Raw genomic sequence first — 23,073 nt, forward strand, 5'->3', positions numbered from 1 at the left:
ATTTGGAAAGCCTTTGTGGAATAAGGAATGGCACAAACCATTCTAGAAAGTGGCTCTCTTTGAGATTTGATCAACAAATTATCTCTATTAGAGAACAAGGCACGCTTTGTGATTAAAAAGATTAAGCTTGAGTTTGGGGGTGATTTATCATCAATTTTGAGACGTGTTGAACAACGTTACATCTTTAATTGGAACACTGTGAGCCCTTATGGACTCAATGGTCCAATTGAATGGGTGCTTTCATTAAATAACTTTTTGCCTCAGTGATGGAGTTGTCAGCTTTTGTTAAACCATTTGTTAACCTTTTTTGAGTTTTTTAGAGCGGATTAGGGTGATTGTTTGGGTGGTGATCCCGTGGGTAACTACGATTGTTTGTAGAAATAAATAATTACTGACTATTACATTGGTATTGGTTGTTTAATTGGAGATTGATGTGGCTGGTGGATATATAAAGAGTGGGTAGTGGCTTAAGGTTTGTAGAAGGGAATCCTGCTGAAAGGAAGTGGTGATGTCACTTCCGGTTTGTGAAGGTATGTGGTGGTAGTGTTTGTTCAAGTAATATGTGTGCTTACTCTTCCTTCTTTTTTCAAGAGTCTATTTAATGATTGAGAATACCATTTGTGGTTTCGTGACCGTTTGAGGAATCGCTATAAGAATTGTTGAAGATAAAGTGAATTTAAATTCTTTAAGAAATTTGTGGTTTGGAAACAACAATTGTGATGTTCTGTTGATGAACTCACATGGTAAGGATTTATAATTAGAATTTGTATGTAGTGAGTGGTTTTTGTGTGGGAATTGGTAAATTGTTTTGTTTTTGGTTGTTATAGGGATATTAGAAGTTTTTTTCCCCTGAGGAAGCCTGCTTGACAGGTGAAACGAAGATCTTCGTCGGGGATTAGTACTGAGCAGTACTTATTGAATCACATTGTGGCAGTAATTAATGGAGGAAAGCCGTGGAGTTGAAAACTACTGGAATCTGCATTGAAAAGCACTTTAATGAACTACATGTGATGACTGAGATGAGATCTTATTGAGTACATGATGTTTATATAGGAGTCAATGTAAAACATTATGATATGGTGCTAGAAATGATGTGTTAAATAAATTGATGATTATATTTGTTCACTGCCTATATGCTATTCAGTATGTGATGTTTTAATGTGTGGCTGATTATATTATATGTATTTAGGGGGTTTTATTAAGAATAATACATCCTAATACATGTGTTTTAAAATTATATATGAGATTAATAGTTAAGGTTCTCCTTTTGTGTTGGGTGATACTACATAGAAGCTGGCAAGCCACCACCTCTACAGGTCAAGGCCCATTCTACCAGAGCCCAGGCAGTATCCTGCAGGTGCCTTCTCCAGATTCTACCGTCTGGAAGTTCAGGCTCGGGAGGACATGGCATTTGCAAGGGCAATACTAAGTGGGCCACGGGCAGCCTTCCACCTGGTTTGGGAGTAGCTTTTATACATCCCATTGGTCCTGAGTCCATCTGCTACATGCTAGGAAATGGAGAAATTACTTACCTGATAATTTCGTTTTCCTTAGTGTAGACAGATGGACTCAGCATCCCACCCTTGGCTGCTGTCATGCATGGTCTTTCAAATGATTCAAGGGTAAGCCATGTTTTCATTTACCTAGGGCATCCACCCTGCCGGGTGTCAACGCTTTCCGGTTGAGTACACTGGCGGTCTCCAGCTATAGTCAATCAACCAGTTCAAGTTAACCAAGTTAATCAGGTTTTGAACGTTTAACCAAGTTATGAAGTTATCCAAGTTAACCAAATTATTAAGTTAATCAGTCAGTCACACATATATCCACAATGCTTTTCGAGGAGAATACTGAAGAGCTGCACTTCCTGCAGGGGTATATGTACTAGGGGCTGACGACAGATTGAAATCTGATCCGTCTCCAACTGCTAGCAGGAGTACACTATACCCATTGGTCCTGAGTCCATCTGTCTACACTAAGGAAAACGAAATTATCAGGTAAGTAATTTCTCCATTTTACATGTAAATTGTGATTATAATTACCCTTCAAAGGCAAGGGAGTCAAATTCATCTTTAGGTTGTTAATATTGTCAACAGCAAATTAAAATTTTCACTAGTAGAAAATAAATAGCACAAGTATGTAATTTACTTCTATTTTTTTCCTAGAGAAAAAGTTGTTCTATGTGGGGAAAGACAGAAAGCAGATGCGCTTGGTAATTGTTACAGAAGAGGAAAAGAAGAAAGTGTTAGCAGAGTGTCATGAAAATGAAACGGGAGTGCACCATGGCATATCAAGAACACTTACTCTGGTAGAATCTAGTTTCTATTGGACATCTGTAACAAACGACGTCAAGGAATGGGTATGGTTCATGGCTATGCAGTATTTTTTATTAACTTTTGTAATAGATGTATGAATTGTCAGAAGATATCTTCCCTTTTTTAAAGGGAGCTTTGATGAGCTATTTACCTTGAAATCAAAAACTCCTGTAGAGAATGTAGATATATGTGGCAGCAATTCAGAGACTTGTGTTAGTTACCAGTAGTATCATTATGATATGTGATTCTGTTTGTTATGCTACACAACAGTTTTTCACTATAGTTTTTGAAGATGGCTAGGGTATGTCTTAATGATCATAGACCCAAACTGTGACAGAGTATGTTTATTGTCAGTGATTAAAGCTGCTGCTATTTCATAAAGATATTCTCTAACTATTATGTTTGGTTTTATTTGAGCTTTATATTTGGCAGGATAACGGTAATACACTGTATCTTGTCTTACTAATAAGTTAATTTATATTTCCTTATCTTCCTACTATACCAGTCCTAACTTTTGAGACTTTCCCTCCCCACAGCTTCCAGAGACAGAGGATACAAATTTTCTTTTCTCCTTTGTGATATTGCGTCCAGCTATAAGAAAGGTGTGGCCTGAGGCAATTTCCAGTAGTCGCAAATAGCGAAGACAAGTCTTTAGTCAGCTTCCAGGGCCTGATTAGGCCTTGGCCTTATTGAGCCTATTGGCTCCTGGGGGTAACAGTCTTTTGGAGCTGTTTTTCTCCCAGTAATAGCCTGTTCCTAGAGAGAGAGGGATTTTTTTTCCTTTTTTTCTTTCCTTCATCTCTTGTGATTGAGCTTTCCCTTGGGCTTTTTCCCATTACTCTTAGGGGTTTAGTACAGTAGCCTTGATAGGAGGGTTCCATTTCCTCCTTAGGGAGGAATTGGGAACTGTGGGGAAAATACTAGGGCAAGGGCTGGACTTCTAGTCTCCCCTTTCTCCCTTTCCTTGTCTGTGTTTCTATATAAACTTTCTTAAAAAAAAACAAAACAGAAAAGAAAGGGGGATAGGATGACAACACTTGAATCCTGCAGCACTGATCAGGCCCTTTGCTTTTGAGAATGTAAGTATAACCTTTCCTTGAGTGAGTAAAAACTCTCCCACTGCATTCTGGGTTGAGAGCTGCAGCAGTAGGAAGGAAACTGTGACAGTGGCTGGCTGCAAGAGCAGCAGCAGTGCCAAAAATCGTGATGACAGCAGCAGGTCAATCACGTTAGCCACCGGAGAACTATTGAATGACAGAAGATCTACCATTGTGGCACCAGGCTGCGCCAGGTGCTGGTGAGCCACATCAAGAGGGAGTAAATCCATAGCAGCAGGAAAGCTGCACAAGCATTAAGGAACTGCACCATCTTTTGGGCAGCTACAGCTCTTTTATGAAGAGGTGAATAAATGTGGACAAAGGTGAACCGGTAGATGTGGTGTATTTGTATTTTCAGAAGGCGTTTGACAAAGTCCTTCATGAGAGGCTTCTAAGAAAATTAAAAAGTCATGAGATAGGAGGCGATATTCTTTTGTGGATTACAAACTGGTTAAAAGACAGGAAACAGAGGATTAAATGGTCTGATTTCACAGTGGAACAAGGTAAATAGTAGAGTGCCTCAGGAATCTATATTAGGACATGTGCTTTTTCATATATTTATAAATGATCTGGAAAGGGACACAAGTGAAGTGCTCAAATTTGTGGATGACACAAAACTATACAGCATGGTTAAATCTCAAACGGATTATGATAAATTGCAGGAGGACCTTGTGAGGCTGGAAGATTGGGCTTCCAAATGGCAGATGAAATTTAATGTGGAAAGTGAAAGGTGATGCATATGGGGAAAAATAACCCTTACTGTGGTTATACTATGTTGGGTTCCACATTAGGAGTTACCACCCAGGAAAGAGATCTAGGTGTCATAGTGGATAACACATTGAAATCATCGGCTCAGTGTGCTGTGGCGGTCAAAAAGCAAATAGAATGTTAGGAGTTACGAGGAAGGGAATGGCGAATCAAATGGTGGATTTCACATACCTCTCTATCGCTCCATGATGAGACCACACCTTGAATACTGTGTGCAGTTCTGGTCACCGCATCTCAAAAAAGATATAGTTGCATTGGAGAAAGTACAGAGAATGGTAACCAAAATTATAAAGGGTATGGAACGGCTTCCTTATGAGGAAAGGCTAAAGAGGTTAGGGCTGTTCAGCTTGGAGAAGAGATGGCTGGGGGGGAATATGATAGTGGTCTCCAAATCAAGAAAGGGCTTAAACAGGTAAATATGATTCCGTTATTTACTCCTGGATAATGCAAGGACTAGGGAACATTCCATGAGGTTAGCAAGTAGCTCATTTAAAACTAATCGGAGAAAATTCTTTTTCACTTAACTCATAATTAAGCTCTGGAATTCATTGCCAGAGGCTGTGGTTAGGACAGTTAGTGTAGCTGGGTTTAAAAAAGGTTTGGATGAGTTACTAGAGCAGAAGTCCATAAACTGCTATTAATCAATAAGGATTCATAGCTTGGGAACTATTCATTTAATGTTTGGGTACTTGCCAGGTACTTGTGACTTGGTTGGTCACTGTTAGTCAGAGGATACTGGGCTTGATGGACCCTTGGTCTGACCCAGTATGGCATATCTTATGTTCTTATGCCTTGGAGACTCTCACAGTAGTCTCAGCATGGTTATTGAGGAGGTCATGGCAGCCTTAATAGGACCGCATATAGGTAAGAGGTTCCACAGGCTGTTCTATGTGGAGCCCCACTACTAAGCTAAGAGAGAAAAAAATGATGAGAAGCTGCAAGTGTGCAGCTTACTACACTAGAAGACTTTCTACAGTAGCAGACTCTGCCCAGTTTGTGATAGGGCACAGAGGAAACATCCAAGAAGGTCATAAATACTAATCCAAATCCTGGTGCAGCGCAGAAGCAAGATGTGATACCTTCTGCCTCTCACTTTCACTTTCTCTCGTCTTTCAGCTCCTATCTCCTTGAGGGATAGACATTACAGGTTTCATCCTGTTTCTGGAGGATGAATAAAAGACAGTTCAATTAAACAAGGCAAACACAGAGACCAAATAATGGGATCTTTCTTTCTCCGTTGCATCCTAGATTTTTTTTTTTACACTTTTTTTTTTTTTTCCACTTTTTTGTGTAGGAGATTTGTCTCTTTCTGGCTCTGACAGAAGGTTACTGGCAACTGCCTCAGACCACACCTCCCTTATAGCTGGACGTGACATCACAAGGAAGAAAAGAAAAGGTGTGTGTGCTGTCTCCTACAGCTGTGGAGTGTGAAATTCCCATAAGTAAGGACTAGTCTACCAGTACTCTAGGAAAGGAAAATATCAGGTAAGATTGCATTTAATTTTCTAGACCACCTTCCTTGTACTAAAGTACAACCCAAAGTGGTTTGCAAATAAAAAAAAATAGTACAATAACCTTACATTAATTACAATCCAAAAGGAAAAGAAATGGACGATTTTCAATAATGGTTGCCATTAGATCCTGGGTGCATCTAATTTTGGTGCTTGCCACAACCGCAATACAAAAAGTCATAGCAGTTGCCCTGCTGCACAGAAAAGTGTGGAATAGAGAGCAAACAACAAAAATAAAGGCAAAAACACCATGATTTTATTTTCTCCTGGGTTCTAAAATTTTGGCTGCTATCCAAACATTTTCTAAATATTTTTTCACCCCTGATAAGAGCTATTTGTTTGCTGTGCCTCATTGTCATGTATATTTATTAATATTCATGAAATTTGACCAGCTTGGGGGTACCTGAAAAAGTCTGGGAACTAATGGGTTACATCAGAGTTGAGCAAGCTGGGGATGTGAACAAGTCTGAAGAGATGCCCACTGGCTGCCCAGTCATGGAAGACAAAAATGGCTGCACTTTGAAGTCTCGGTGCCATGGAGGTTCTGCAAGCTCAGGAGAGGAAGATGCCAGAACATAGTGACATTGTTATAAGCGTGCCATGGCTTAGACATGACTCTCTTGGTGGGCCAGGGAGAGGAGCTGCTTTGTTGTGGTAGGTTCATGGGGAGCCACCTACTCTGCGACAGAACTGGACATGGGAATAGCCACTACAATTGTTCCACAACCCAGGAAGGTCTGCCACCCTTGGGCCTCATACGGGGAGGAGTTCCTGCTGTTGGCGGGACCCTACCCAGAGAGAGCGAGATTACAGCTGTTTTTTCATTGGGGGAAAAAAAAGTAGTGATATAAGGGAGAGGAATGGGCAAAGAAGCTGAAAAGAATGAGGAGGTGTAAAAGGAAAAAGAAAAGCAAAAAGTGTTAAAAAGAAAAAAGTTTAAATAAGCAAATCAAAACATGAGAAAATAAAAAAGATGAGCAAACTAATACAAAAATAATAAAAAAAAATAGACTAGTAAAAACAAAAAAAAAAAAAACCCCACAGAAAAAATTTGGGCAGGGTGAGATGGAGTTTCTCAGATCCTAAAAATTATTTTGGCCAGGAACCTACATTTTTTAAAACAGATTTTCTAGCCCTTAGCATTGTGATGTGTGGAGTGTGTATATCTGGTCTGCTTTGATCTATGTATACGGTCTGTGTCTCTGATTGTGATATGGTCTGTCTGTGGTGTATATCTGGGTGTGTTATATCTATGCCTCTCTCTCTGTCTGTGGTGTGTCTGCGTTTTTCTGCCTAGATGTGATATGTATGTCTCTGGTTGTTGGGATTGTCTTTCGGGTGTCTTTGTCTTTCTTTGTCTATCTAGGTATGGGGTAACTGTCTGTTTGTGTATGGGGGTCTCTGTACCTGTCTGTTTGTCCCAGTATCTGTTTTGTTCTCTTTCAGCAACTTGAAGAGAAATAAAATGAGGGCTTTTAGCCACTGGTTTTCTGTATGCTGCTGGTAAATACCCTTCACGTGTGTGTATGTATGTATTGTATGTATCTCTCTATCAACCCATCTTGGGAGCCCCCAGCCAATCACTTGAAAGGAAGGGGGCCACAGCTCAGAAGGTTTGTTCACTCCTGGGTTAGGTATAATAACACTAGGGGTAGTATTCAGACAAATCTTCTCTAATACTTTGCTAAGACACACACCAAGAGAAGAACTATATTTATATAGTTTCAACACTTTTATTGTATAATTATATGTTACGGCGGTTACTACCCCAAATCAAATAAGCCTGATACTTCACTTTCAATGCATATACAGCATAGTTCTCTGCTTCAACGGCAGGGGAGAAGAAAAGAGGGTTCGCACTCACAAAGCGGGGAGTAGCTGGCTTGTTACGGCGGTGCCTGATACTTCACTTTCGATGCATATCCAGCATGGCTCTCTGCTTCAACAGCATGGGAGAAGACTGATACATCACGCATATCCAGCATAACTCTCTGCTTCAACTGCAGGGGAGAAAAAAAGAAAACTGATACTTCACGCATATCCAGCATAGCTCCCTGCTTCAACGGCAGGGGAGAAGAAAAACAACCAATAAGGGCTGTATAACATAGTCTGGGTAAAACAAATAAGCATGGGTGTAGCTTGCTTATTGCGGCGGCTACTACCCCTAACTAATCAAGCTAGATATTTCACTTGGATGCAGCTCCATCATTGCTCTCTACATTAAAGGTGGGGGTGGAAGGGAAATAGAACCAAGTGCTAAGAGAAACAGATAAGTATGAGAGAAAAAATGTGTGAAGCTTGCTGGGCAGACTGGATGGGCCATTTGGTCTTCTTCTGCCGTCATTTCTATGTTTCTATGTTTCTATATATGTTCCAACTATCTAAACATTTAAAAACTATCTAACACACTCACACCCATACATTTACTACTCATATCATATAAAATCCAATGAACATGTTTTAAATCTATATACTAAACAGCAAAAAGAGCACTGGATGGGTCCTGTAAATCAAAATAAATAAGCTTGATTGTACAGTCGGGACAGACAGACTTTTTGTTCAATACCGCCACAGGCTTTCGAGCCGTAACACATGGATTTAAAGCATTAATTTACAGGCTTCATTGCTGCTTTGAACGGAGTATAAAAGATTCTTATTCTGTTACCCTTTTGATATCATTTACAGGCTACACAGTCGTTAAGAGCCGCAGAGTTGAACCGGATGGTTCAACTCTGAAGGGTTGAACACGTCATCAGGCTTGCTGATGCGGCATCTCTAAAAACTTTGGGGTAGATTTTAAAAGCCCTGTGCGCATAAATCCTTCCGGATTTACGTGCGCAGGGCACTCGCGCGCCGGCACACCTATTTTGCATAGGCCACCTGCGCGCGTAAAGCCCTAGGACGTGCGTAAGTCCCGGGGCTTCGTAAAAGGGGCGGGAGGGGGGTGTCCGGGGCGTGTCTGAAGACAGGGGGCGTGTCCTGGAGGCGTGCCCGGGATCAGGGGGCGGTCCGAGGTGGGTCCAGGGGCGTGGCAAGGCTTCGGGGGGCGGGCCGGGAGGGCGGTCCCAAGTCCCCCGGCACTGCGGCCTGTGCTGGGGGCTGACGAGGCGGCACGCACAAGTTACACCTGCTTCAAGGTAAGACCTGCCTCCTGTGCTTTTATTCCTTGAAATTATTTAAATGTTTCTCTCGTATCTCCTTTTTTTCATCCAGGATATACATGTTTAGAACTTTTAAGTCTGATGCCATATGCTTTTATGATGAAGATCCTTGATTATTCTACCAACTCTTAGGTTTATATTATTTTGAAGATGCAGTCTCCAGAATTGAGCATACTACTCCAAATAAGATCTAATGACTTCAGAGGCATTATTGCCGCCTCTTTCCTGCAGGGCTTTTAATCTCTCTATGTACCAAAGTATCCTGGCTTTTGCTGTCACCTTAATCTGGTTTTTTTTTTTTTTTTTACCACCTTAAGATCATTAGATATGATCCTCTCCAGATCCCACTCCTGGTTTACACCCAGAAGAATTTCACCCCTATACTTTTACTGCTCCCTTGAATTTCTGCAACTCACTTATATGACCCTGATTTTTTACTATTAAATCTTAGCTGCCAGACTCTAGGCCATTCCTAAAGCTTCACTAGATCCCTCCTCCTGTTTTCCACACCTTCCAGATTTTGGTGTCCTCCTCAAAAAGGCAAACCTTTCCTGATTAACCTTTTCACAATATCACTTGCAAAAATGTTACGCAGAACTAGATCGAGGACAGATTAAAATCAGCATGTTTACAGACGATATGTTATTGTTTGTGGGAAATCCTGGGACTAGCTTAAATGCCATCATTGCTTCAATATAAATATATGGTCCCTTATCGGGCCTGATGGTCAACTATGATAAATCACTTGCATGTCTCATTAATCCAGATCTTCCCAGTAGATGGGAAGGAAAATTTCCTTTAAATTGGAGTGTGAAGAGTATGAAGTATCTAGGAATATAACTATCCCATTCCTTTCATTATATGTATCAAAGGAATGTTGTTGCCTTCTTGGAAAGGATAAAAATTTTGTTTAATAGATGGAAATAATTTCCTCTGTCCTTAATGGGATGCTGCGCGGTGTTCAAGATGATCATTCTTCCTAAAATTCTTTACTACATTAAAATTATTCCCCTCTGGCTTAGGTGTAAGGAAATACTTCTCTATAGATCAATGGTTTCTTCATTTATATGGCACTGCAAAAGAGTAGAAATCAAATTGGACATCTTGTTGCAAGGTTTATCTGTACCAGATCTGCGGGTATATAATGTTGTCTGTCTGAAGTGGAATATACAAGATTGAGTCTCATACCATAACAAATACAATAATGAGGGGCTACTGGAAGAGTGGGCCCAGCCGTACAAGAATATAAATCTGCTGCACTTGAGTAAGGAGACTGTGTTTGAAGTCTTTTTGGATGGGGGCTTTTATGAGAGCTCGGAAGTGGTGGCAAGAACAAGAATGTAAGCCACCTCATGTGTCTCCATTTTTTAGCTTTTACCGGTAATAAAGATTTCCCTATTGGGCTTGATATGTCGATATTCCATGTATGAGAAAGGAAGGGATTGTTCTGTCTTGATCAATTGATAAATTCAGATTTACACTGCCAGAATTTATTTCAACAACTGCAGGATCAATGCAATATGCCGTCTAATCACTTCTATGCGTATCTGTAGATAAGGCATTATGCCCTGGGTGTATATAAGGGGGTCATTGATGATATAACTTTTTCCAATGAGAATGAGACTTTTTTGGACACCATTCCTAAATTTAATAGAATTGGGATGTGGGTGATATTTCTAACCAAGCCAAAATACTTTTTTCATCTTGATAGTTTAGTAAAATACTGCAATGCTGACTGGGGCTCAACTTGGATGACATTGATATCATACATACTTTTTCAATGATTTACCATTATATGGTACCTGTGAACTTGAGAGAAATACAATTCAAACTGTTGCACACAGTATATATTTCTAAGGGCAAAGGTGCGCATCTGATTCTTGTTTGATACGTAAACATCTCAGGTGAGATTTGTTATATGTTCCCAGATGTCTGTCGGAAAATGAAATCCATTTTGGCAAAAAATATGTATGTTCCTGGAAAAGATTATGGGGTGCTCATTCGCATTGGATGGTGCTTCAATCTGTTTATACATGTTTAAAAGGGAAATCTGGTTACCAAGTGAGGGTAATAGCTTTCTTGTTGTCTTCTTTACATTGGCTAAGAAAATGATCCTATCATGTTGGCATAATAAGATCCCATCAGTCAGATGTAAACAACAGGCAACGTATCATAATGCAATGTTGGAAGTATTCCGGAAGAAGGAACTATTTGGTCAGAGACAAATATTGTACCTTTACGGATATTTCTCTATGGGAGAAAGTGCTTAAGGCTGTTTAATTATGAATTGTTAGTGTTGGATGCTACATCATCTAGGGTTAGAGGTTAGAAACGTACATATAGAAATATAGAAATGACAACAGAAAAGGACCAAATGGTCTATCCAGTCTGCCCAGCAAGCTTATGGTAGCACCAGTCGCACCATACAGGTCTCCCCTATAAAGGTATCATCAGGGGGTGACAACTGCCGTGCCGTACAAGTTACCCTTATACTTAGTTTCCCAAACAATTAAAGTCAGGGCCCTTGTTGGTTACCATCTGAGTTATCTCATGCCGTTGAAGCAGAGAGCAATGTTAGAGCTGCATCACAAGTATAAGGCTTATTGTTTAAAGATAATAAAAGCCGCATCCGCAAGTTACCCCCATGCTTATTTGTTTTCCCAGACCATAAAATTCACATCCTTTGTCTGAAACTAATTCTCCTTTTCCTCTTTTCCCCCCTGCCGTTAAAGCAGAGAGCAATAATGAGTTGCATCAAGAGTATAAAGGCTTGTTGATTAAGGGTAGTAACCACCACATCAGCAAGTTACCCCATGTGCCTTTTCCTCATTTCCATCCTCTAGCCTTTAGGGGATCCACAGTGTTTATCCCATGCCCCTATGAAATCTTTCACTGTTTTTGTCTTCACTTCCTCCTCCGGAAGGGCATTCCAGGCATCCTCCACTCTCTTCATGAAGAAATATTTCCTGATGTTGGTTCTAAGTCGTCCTCCCTGGAGTTTCATTTCATGACACTTAGTTCTATTGATTTATTTCCAATGGAGAAGGTTTCTCAAATGTGCATCATTAAAACCTTTCAGGTATCTGAAGGACTGTATCATATCTCCCCTGCACTTCTTCTCCTCCAGGGTATACAAATGTAGGTCTTTCAACCTCTTCTCATAGGTCATTTGATGGAGATCCCCCCCCCCCCCTCCACCACCACCACCATTTTTGTCGCCCTTCTCTGGACCACCTCCATCCTGTCTGTCTGTTCTGAGATATGGTCTCCAGAACTGAACACAATACTCCAGGTGAGGCCTCACCAAGGATCTGTACAAAGCGATTATCACCTCCTTTTTCTTACTGGTTATTCCTAAGAACATAAGATATTGCCATTCTGGGTCAGACCAGGGTCCATCAAGCTCAGCATCCTGTTTTCAACAGTGGCCAATCCAAGCTACAAGAACCTGGCAAGTACCCAAACACTAAAAAGATCCTATGCAGCCAAGCATTTTTTAGCTGTCGTCTTGTCACATTGCTTTGCTGTCTTCAGATCGCTAGACATTATCACCTCAAGGTCTCTCTCTTGTTCCATGCACAACAACCCATCCCCCCCATCACATACAGCTGTTTTGGATTACCGCACCCCAGATGCATGACTCTGCGCTTTTTGGCATTGAATCCCAGCTGCCATATTTTCGACCACTGTTCAAGCTTTCTTAAATCACATCTCATTCTCTCTACTCCTTCCAGTTTGTCCATTCGGTTGCAGATCTTAGTATCATCTGCAATTAGACAAACTTTATCTTCTATCCTTTCCGCAGTGTTGCTCACAAAGATGTTTAACAGCTCTGGTCCCAACACAGATCCTTGCGGCATTCCACTTAACACCATTCTCTCTTCGGAGTAGGTTCCATTTACCATTACATGCTGTCTTCAATCCATCAACCAGTTTGTAATCCACGCCACCACTTTGGCACTCACTCCCAAACTTCTTAATTTTATTCACAAGCCTCCTATGTGGGACCGTATCAAAAGCTTTGCTGAAATCTAAGTAAATCACATCGAGCGCTTTTCCTCAATCCAATTCTTTATTCACCCAATCAAAAAAAATCAATCAGATTTGTCTGACAGGACCTTCCCCTGGTGAATCCATGCTGCCTCGGATATAGCAATCCTCCTGACTGTAGATAGGTCACTATCTTTTCCTTCAGCAGAGTCTCCATTACTTTGCCCACCACCAGGTGAAGCTAATCGGCCTCCTCTCTGCTCCCACTATTGTGAAGCGGGACCACCACCGCTCTTCTCCAGTCACTCAGCACCACTCCCATTTCCAGGGATCTATTGAACAGGTCGTGCAGTGGACCACCAGCACATCTGAGTTCCCTCGATAACCTGGAGTGAACCTGATCAGGCCCCATGGCTTTGTCCACTTTCAGTTTTCTTAGCTCTTTCTACACATTCGCTTCTGTAAACAAAGTTTCATCTACTCCATCCCCCTCCAATATCTTGTTAACTAGCAACAGCCCTTCTGCAGGGTCCGCTTTAGTGAACACCGAACTGAAGTGTTTGTTAATATTTCCACCTTTTCTTCATCTCTCTCCACACATTGATCCTTTTCACCTTTCAGTTTCACTATACCACTTCAGACCTTTCTCTGATGTATCTGACAAATATTTGTCACGTCTCTTTACCTCTTTGGCAATCCTTTCTTCTCCCTGACTTTATGCTTTCTTGATTAATTTCTTCGTCTCCTCCATTACACCAGAAATTCTTCCTTGTGTTCGTCTTCTTGGGATCCTTTATATTTCTTGAATGCTGTTCTTTTTGCTTTTATTTTATCAGCCACCTCCTTTGAGAACCAGATAGTTTTCTTATTTTTCTTGCTTTCGTTACTTTTCTAACATATAGATTAGTTGCTCCTTTTAGTTTGGCCCACTGTTGTTCCACCTCTCCCATTTTCTCCCAGTCTTTTAATTCTACCTCCTGGTACTTCCCATTTCAACAAAGTTAGATTGTTAAGAAATTGCCATACTGGGGCAGACCAAAGGTCCATCAGGCCCTGCATCCTGTTTCCAACAGTGGCCAATCCAGACTTATAAGTACCAGGCAAGTACTCAAAACTAAGTGTATCCCATGCTACTGATGCTAGTAATAGCAGTGACTATTATCTAAGTCAACTTGATAAATAGCAGGTAATGGATTTCTCCTCCAAGAACTTATCCAAACCTTTTTTAAACCCAGCTACACTAACTGCACAACCCACATCCCCTGGCAACAAATTCCAGAGTTTTATTGTGCGTTGAGTGAAAAATAATTTTCTCCAGTTAGTTTTAAATGTGCTACATGTTAACTTCATGGAGTGCCCCCTAGTCCTTATATTATCCGACAGAGTAAATAACGATTCACTTTTACCCATTCTAGACCTCTCATGTTTAAAGACCTCTATTATATCCCCTCTCGGCCATCTCTTCTCCAAGCTGAACAGCCCTAACCTTTTTAGTCTTTCCTCAAAGGGGAGCCGTTCCATCCCATTTATCATTTTGGCCGCCCTTCTCTGTACCTTCCCCATCGCCACTATAGCTTTTTTGAGATGTGGCAACCAGAATTGTAAACAGTATTCAAGGTACGGTCTCACCATGGAGCAATACAGAGGCATTATGGCATTTACCGTTTTATTCATCCTTTGTAATAATTCCTAACTTTCTGCTTGCCTTTTTGACTTCTGCAGCACACTGAGCTGACAATTAGAATGTATTATCCACTATGACTTCTAGATCTCTTTCCTGGGTGGTAGCTCCTAATATGGAACCTAACATCATGGGTTATTTTTCCCTATATGCATCACCTTGCGCTTATCCACATTAAATTTCATCTGCCATTTGGATGCCCAATTTTCCAGTCTCACAAGGCCCTCCTGCAATTTTTCACAATCTGCTTGTGATTTAACTACTCTGAATAATTTTGTATCATCTACAAATTGGATTACCTCACTCGTCGTATTCCTTTCCAGATCATTTATAAATATATTGAAAAGCACGGGTCCTAGAGGGGCGCTCTCGCGTGGCGCACAAGATGGTTGCCCAAGTCTGAAGATCTGCCAGCCCTCGCTCCTATTTCCTGGAACACTCAGCTCTTTGGACATCTTTTTCTACCATACTGATTCTCCCATTCTTCTCACCCTATGGCCGCATCAAAACCGGGGAAAATAGAAGCAGCCTTTGCGGCGGCTGCCGGAACGAAGAGATCTAAGCAAGACTCTCCGTCGCTGGATAAGGCCCCGCAGTCAAAAAGCATGGCGTTGGCGGAACTGGTGTTGGCTGAACTGAAACAACTCAAAGACTTAATTCAACTGAATATCGATACTACCTCCGCTGTTCGCAGTGATTTGCAATCTCTGACTGCTCGAATGGATGGGTTTCAAATGCGTCTAGATTACGCTGAAACACAGGTTTCGTCTCTCCTTCTCTCTACTGCACCACTTCCTCGATTATCAAAGGAAATGGAACAACTGAAGCAGGACGTGGAAGATCTCTCTAATAGAAACTGTCGCAATAACATAAGAATCCTGGGGGTACATGAGGGAGCTGAAGGTAATGATATCTTGCAATTTCTAATACAAATGATCCCTTCCAGGTTACAGCTCAGATTTGACCAGCCTTTTGAACTTGAGAGGGCCCACAGGGATACCATCGCGACTCCTCAAGAACTCCAGATATCCCAGGCCTATTATTTTTAAAGTATTGAGATATCCCCAGGCTCTCCTGATTTTTGCAGCAGCCAGAAGCAAAGCGCCTCTTGCCTTTCAGGGTCATTCTATTCTTTTTGTCCCTGATCTAGCGAAGACTACAGCTACAAAACGTAAGGCTCTTCTGGCGCTGAGACTCTGTTTACAATCTTTAGGGGCAAAATATGGTTTGTTATATCCAGGACAAAAGAGGGTCACATACAATAATCAAACTAAGTTGTTTCATGATCCAAGAGATCTGGAGGAGTTTCTGCTCTCTTTTGAACCAGCTGCTTCAATGATTACCTGAATCCTAAGAGGACTTTACTATCTCTTTTTTTAAGACATAACTGGACCCCACCAGTTTGCTCTTATATTCCTCATATAGTTCTCAAAATTTGGATCATGAGAGACTGGTAGTCTGTGGTTTCTTAATACGTGCTATGCCTTTTTTATCCTAGAGAGATATTCATTACAACCTTATAGTATTGAAAAGGTGTTCCAGCTACTGGTTTTTGTTTTGTTTTTTTTCAATTTTCTCACCGAATTCAGGTCAATTTTTTTTTCCTTCCTTCGCATACTGGCTAATTAACCTTCTTGTCAAGGAGCAAAGGACTCGGGATGCCTTTTGGTCCGCCCTGAGGCTCTTTTTGTATTTTTATTTTGGCAACCCATGCGTCTGCATGGTCAAGCCTTATTATGCATTGCTCCTTAATCTCATTTTTTTTAACATGAGATATATCTTGACTTTTTCTCTGGCACTTTTCTATGTACTAGGACTTAGTTACTTCCTTTTTTTTCTATCCCATGCTATGGACTCTTCCTCTACTTCTTATCAGCACGCTATTTACTGGTGGAGGACAAGCGCAGCCACAGTGATGATCTGTGCCTTCTCTTTTCTTAATGGTGACCAACATCACTTCATTCAAGATAGTATCCTTAAACGTCAATGGCTTTTAGCACCCTATTAAACGCAAAAAGGTTCTTAATTATCTGCATACTCTACAAGCGGACATTGCTCTCATTCAGGAGACTCACCTTCTACTTCTGAAACCCTTAAGCTTCGGCAGCACTGGGTGGGACAAGGTTTTTTTTAGCCCAGCTGTGCATAAAAAAAGGGGCATGGCCATTTTGATTCACAAAGATCTAAATGCAACGATATCTCACCACTCTGCCGATATTGAAGGTAGATGGAATATTATTCAACTCTCTGTTCACAATGAGCCCTTCACTATTCTCAACTTATATGCACAAAATATAGACAGTCCGGACTTCTTTCAAAACGTATTTGCACAGATGCTAGAATTGGATCTTCTCAATGCATTATCGGTGGAGACTTTAACCAACTTCTGGATCCTGTATTAGATTAAAAAAATAGAGGCTCGCCTGAGTATTTCCAAATCAACTCGCGCCCTACAGCATCTTACCACTACGTTTGGTCTTTCAGACCCTTGACACTTATTAAATCCCACAGGAAAAGATTACACTTTTTTCATTGCTGCACTTCGTATTCATGCATTGATTTTTTTTTTTTTTTTTTTTTTACATCCAATTCCTTAATTTCTAAGATAACCTCTGCAACGATTTGCCCCATCCTAATATCAAATCATACAGCTATCACTCTCTCACCTGCAATCTCACTCAATTAGTATCAACAGACAATGGCGGTTCAATCCAACGCTTCTTGCAGAATCTGAATTCTCCACTATGATTGAACAAAAGATCTCGGAATATTTTCAATTTAAAGCCACTGATGATATTTCGGCTACTTCTTTATGGGACGCTTTCAAGGCTACAATATGTGGAGAGATCATCAGCTACTCCATTCGACGGCGTAAACTTCAAAAAGCAGAACTGAATATCCTCCAAAAACCCGTCGCTTCTCTTGAACAGGAACACATCAAATTTCCTTCTCCTCCTTCTCTGTCTGCATTAGTCAAAGCCCGATATCAATACAATCAACTTCTCAGCTCCCAAGTTCATCTTCACACCTTTCACTCCAAAGCGCAATATTACGCTGGCAATAATAAATGCGATCACTTATTATCCTCTTACCTTTAAAAAGAAATCTGAGAAAAAACGCATCGTCAAGATATTTTCATCCTCTAATGAGCTGCTGACTAAAGAAGCCGACATCCTGCATGCATTCCAAAACTTATATGCTACTTTATATCAGTCGGAAGTTTCTCTCAAACATCACTGCAAGACTTTTTCTCTACCATAGTTCATCCTACTTTGACACCTGATCAGATGGCTACATTGGATGAACCAATTTCTTCTGGGGAAATTGCAACTGCTATCTCTTCTCTTGCTCCTAAGAAAGCTCCTGGACCTGATGGATTTACCTCGGACTTTTATCAGGCATTCAGGAAGACCCTTGTTTCTCATTTACATTATTTTTCTTCTTTTCTTTCTCAGGGTGCCTCTCCTTCTTTCATGCCAGCTTGTATAGTTGTATTCCAAAAAGAAAGTCACATAAACCTCATGGTTATTTCAATAAGGTATACCCTCATACCTGGGCTGATGCACACTTCCGCCTAACGGCGTTTTTAACTTTTATGTACAAATGTCAATTTGGCTGCCCTTCTCATAATGCAATCATAGGGTAACCCTTTTTTTTTTTTTGAAAACCATGGAAAACACTGCCACTATTATAAGTGCTTGGACACTCTGCTTCATCAAAAAGAGATAAGTGAATTTATAAGCAGATGAGCTTTTGCTTTATAAAGTTTGAGAAAATAAATATAAGAAAAAAGAAGAAAGAGAAAATAAGAAAAAAATTACTCTAAGCGGCGGTGGAATTTGAAAAGTGTAATTTAAGAACCTGCTTAAAAAATAGTGGCAGTGTTTTCCATGGTTTTAAAAAAAAAAAGGGTTACCCTATGATTGCATTATGAGAAGGGCAGCCAAATTGGCATTTGTACATAAAAGTTAAAAACGCCATTAGGCGGAAGTGTGCATCAGCCCAGGTATGAGGGGTATACCTTATTGAAATAACCATGAGGTTTATGTGACTTTCTTTTTGGAATATTGTTATTACCCAGTCACATCATTTCCAGTTTTCATAGTTTTGAGCTTGTATAGTTGTGCTTCCAAAGCCAGGTAGAGATGAGACACATCCAGCTAATTATAGACCAATTTCTTTATTGAATATTGATTATAAGATATTCACTAAAATTCTGGCCACTAGACTCTTTCGAGTCTTAGGTATCTTGATTAATCCGGATTCATCAAATCGCCTTATAGCCAATAATACCCATCTCTTTTTGCATATCCAACAGGCTGTCTTTTCCACTCCGTCTCTGGTAGTTGCAGTCTCTTTGGATGCGGAAAAAGCTTTTGACTGGGTTGAGTGGCCTTTTCTATTTGCTACCCTTCAGTGGTATGGTCTCGCTCCAAAATGTTTAGCTTGGATCCAATTTTTATATACTTCTCCCACAGCCTTTCTTTATATTAATCAACAGACGTCTCACTCTTTTCCATTATATAGGGGCACTCGTCAAGGTTGCTCTCTTTCTCCGCTTCTATTTAATCTGGCTTTGGAACCATTGCTTTCGGCTATAAGACAGACTGCTACCATTCAAGGTATACAAATTGGTTCTGAAATTTTTAAATTATCTGCATATGCTGATGATGTCCTTCTGTTCTTACTGGACCCTTCCAAGTCACTCCCACATCTATTTGACCTTATTTCGGCCTATTCTTCTATATCTGGATATAAGATTAATTGGCATAAAACTGAACTCCTTCCCCTGAACTATTCAGTGTCTACAATTGACCTCACACAATTCCCTATCCAGAAAGTGACACATGGCTTGAAATATCTAGGGATCAAATTTTTTACAGATCCAGTGGTAACAATAGCTTACGGGGAATCCAATATTTTGCAAAACTTAAAAGACCTAATATTAAAATGGTCACCCCTGTATCTCACCTGGTGGGGCAGATTACATACTATAAAAATGGTCCTTGTGCCCAAAATCATATATACTCTGTCCATGCTAACCATTTTTTTCTCTACAAATTTTTACAAGCAGATTGACAGATTGCTAGTTAAATTTCTTTGGCAAAATAAAGCGTCCCGAATTGCATGGGGCATTCCAGGGAGTGTAAGTAAGTTTAGGGGTGCAGGGACCTGTCTGCTACAGGACACTTCCAGTTCCCCTCCCTCTTCACTTTATGGTCCTAACTCAGGAAAAGGCAACAAATTAGACTTTTAATTATCAGATTTGGCAGGATTTAGCATTTAGAAGATATCAACAATTCCTGTCTCTAACATCCTGGCCACTAAGCGCCAGTTTATCATAATTTAAATTTCTATACCATAGGTGGTTTTAAACATGTCATAAACCTTAGCCTGCCTAATATATTAATACTTATGGCTAACTTACTTACCCCTGGTCCTAACTTCAGGTGATTTCTCTATGAAGCAGGCTCTGGCTAGAGGTCTGGAGAATGTGGGCAGGGAAGGAGGCTTGCTTCCAGGTCTGGTACTGGCAGAGCTGCTGGGGTCTTACTTCCATGTCTGGTACTGGCAGAGCTGCCATGCTGCTCTCGGCTTCTCATACCTCAGTCTCGCCACCGTCCGACCCTAGGCAGAGTGTCTCCTCTCTCTGGTCTCCTGGCCACACCTAGTCTTCTCCCTCCTCGATAGCAGGGCTTGCTGGGGCTGCTTCAGGTTCGCTCCTCTTCTCTTTATTTGCCCCCCCCCCCCCCCGTCTTATACTTTCCAGCTGATAAATATGCATAAGCACGTGCATAATCATGTAGTGGGTGGAGGGTCTTTGCCGCATTGCAGCTCTTTTCCCCCCTCCCCTTTTCTTCAGGGGGGAAGTCCTGCAAGGACCAGCCAGAGAGTGTATGCCAGCTTCAGCATTTTCTCCATTTCAGAATGCTCCCCCTTCATCCAAGAGTGGGGAGTCCCTCTGACCTCTGGACTTCCCTTGGCCGGTCTTTGACTTCTGCTTATGAGCTTAAGCTGTTGCATTATCCCTCTGCCTTGGTTGTATTTACACAGGAGCTTACAAACAGGGAGATCTTGATAAGTATCCTCATCTGGGCAAAGTTTCTTTTGTTTAGCTGTGACAGTATTTTTGGGCCTGTCAGCATATTTGCCTGCATCCCTCTTTGGCTATTATGATTCATGGATTCAAGGATAAGTTCCTAGAGGAAAAATCCATAAACTGCTATTACTGTAATTAATAAGCAATAGTAGATTGTGATTTATCTAATGTTTGGGCACTTGCCAGGTACTTGTGACTTGGATTGGCCACTGTTGGAAACAGGATACTAGGCTTGATGGACCCTTGGTCTAACCCAGTATGGCATATCTTATGTTCTTATATTGGGTACTTTCAGTGGTTAAACATGGGATATCTCCCTACAGGAGGGACCAGCATTTATGTGCATAAGTTGCTATTTTACATCCTGCCAAAGTGATGTGCGTAAGTCTTTTACTTGCGTATATTTACTCCCGCTAAATATCTGATGTAAGTGATTGAAATATCTTAAAAGTGGAAATGCCTGGGTGGGAGGTCTGGGTGAATCGGAGAAACTTCAGGCTGAAGAACCAGGAGGGTCTTTATGGGCTACAAATGGTGAATTGGTAGACTAATTAGTGTATCTGGTTATGTCATTGCCACACACAAAATCCCTAACTTAATCACATATAAAAGCTGACTTATGAGGGCAGAGGAGATAAGTGCATTTAAATAGCACAAGTAAAATCTGTTCACCCATCCTTTTAAAATTTGAAGTACAAATATACGGGTATATCAGTATTCTCACTTGTTTGGCTAAATTCCAACTTTTCTGGCTAAGTAGCACATTAGCTGCTGCTTAAAGGACAAGTGTGAACTTATTCAGATGATAAATAATGGAGGGGGGGGTTTAAAACTTTTCTCGCTATCTTACATACCCAGAAAAATTTTTAAAAGTGCTACTTAGACGGACAGTAGCGCTCTTCAGACGTATCCAGCTGAGTGCTGCTTAATTAGCCGCATAAATCAGAACTTACACAGATAAGTGCTGCTACTTTTCCAGATAATTCCAAACTTACATGTCTCGTGTTTATTTACATATGAGAACATGCTTGTGCGCATATATACTTGTATTTTATAATCTGCACATAGCATTTGCACACATTATAAAATACAGTACTAAATTTGCATGCACCCATATAAACATATATATGGATGCACACGAGCAATTTTTCAAGCTATCATCGTTGCACTTTGTCCAGTACTGCAGGGTCTATAAGAAAAATATTCCAACACAGAGCAGGGTTTCATAACACCTACATCAGAGGAATAATGGCAACAGATCACTCATGTAAGTCCTGGGACCTACATGAATGACCTGTTGTCATTATTCCCCTGATGTAGATGTTACAAAACATGATTCCATAACAGGATATGTTTCCTTTGGTTTCTGCAGTGCTGGACTAAGTGTATCATGAGCTAAGTATATGTGATTTTTCCATCTCCATCAGTGATGAAAGTTTTTGATTTCTTGTGGCTGATACTAACTGTTTAGACTGTAATCACTATATAATAATATTATATAAATAAATAAATAAAGACTTGGACATGGACCAGTAATTATATTTAAGGACACCAACTGCATTACAATTTAAATTGGTAGTTTTGTATAAAGGTACTTTTTCACAAAGGTGTATTTAGTGTGGTTAGAAATATTGTGATGTGTATTTATTGGTCATCTTCGATGGGCATTTAGTGTGTGTTCAGTGTTTTTTTTGTATTTAGTATTATTATATCCCAATGATGGTTGGTTCTCTGTGTACCATGTTTCTTTGACCAACTCTAAATCTGACACTCTCTTGCATGATTTGGGACTCTATTTTCCACACTATGAGCATTATTGTACAAAACTTGCTAGATGTTGCCCTTTTCCCCCGTTTCTCTATGTGTTTGCCAACTCATCCCCAATTATCTTCGTCTAAAGCCGTTCTTAGTCGGCTTGTCAGTCTGTTTTGGAAGACACTGTACCCCTTCTTTGACAGATGAACCCTGTCTGTGCTCAGCAGTCCTTATAAAACCATCCTATGGTCCAGGAAAAGATGAAATGATTTGGTCGACACTATCTGTAGAGCCATAATGCATCTCCAGAATGCAAACTTCCCTACCAAGTCCTTTTTCCTTGGCTGGGAGGATTAAGGAGAAAACCACCTGTGCACTTATTTGCTTCAGCATCTCTCCCAGAGCCGTGAAGTCACTCTGCGTATGATACCTAGTAGTATCATAGATGACAATGTGAATAAACAGTATCAAAAAGTAATCAATCAGCAGGCCTGATGATTCTTATCAGTCTCTCTAGAATGTCTTAGATCTTGGCAACCGGGAGGCACCTTCCATGATGACATATCTAATTGGTAAATGGACACCTCTGTGCCCCTCAGAAGGGAGTTGCCAACCTTCATTACCCTTTGCTTCCTAGGTTCACTGGTTGCTGAGCCTGTAGCATTGGGATTTATGAGTTCTGGTTCCTCTTCTTCTTG

The 23,073-nt window shown here is 40.6% G+C and overlaps 1 protein-coding gene across 2 annotated transcripts in view; it reads left to right on the forward strand.

The window, feature by feature from the left end:
* The window catches only part of GIN1 (gypsy retrotransposon integrase 1), a 133,619-nt gene that overhangs the window by 33,175 nt on the left and 77,371 nt on the right, over nt 1-23,073 (forward strand). For both annotated transcript variants that reach the window (XM_029572632.1, XM_029572623.1), the window contains exon 3: nt 2,163-2,356. In XM_029572632.1, coding sequence (XP_029428492.1) covers nt 2,163-2,356 — 194 coding nt within the window. The remainder of the gene's footprint in view (nt 1-2,162; nt 2,357-23,073) is intronic.

This window comes from Rhinatrema bivittatum, chromosome 1 (assembly GCF_901001135.1).
Source record: "Rhinatrema bivittatum chromosome 1, aRhiBiv1.1, whole genome shotgun sequence".
In the NCBI taxonomy this organism is placed as follows: domain Eukaryota; kingdom Metazoa; phylum Chordata; class Amphibia; order Gymnophiona; family Rhinatrematidae; genus Rhinatrema; species Rhinatrema bivittatum.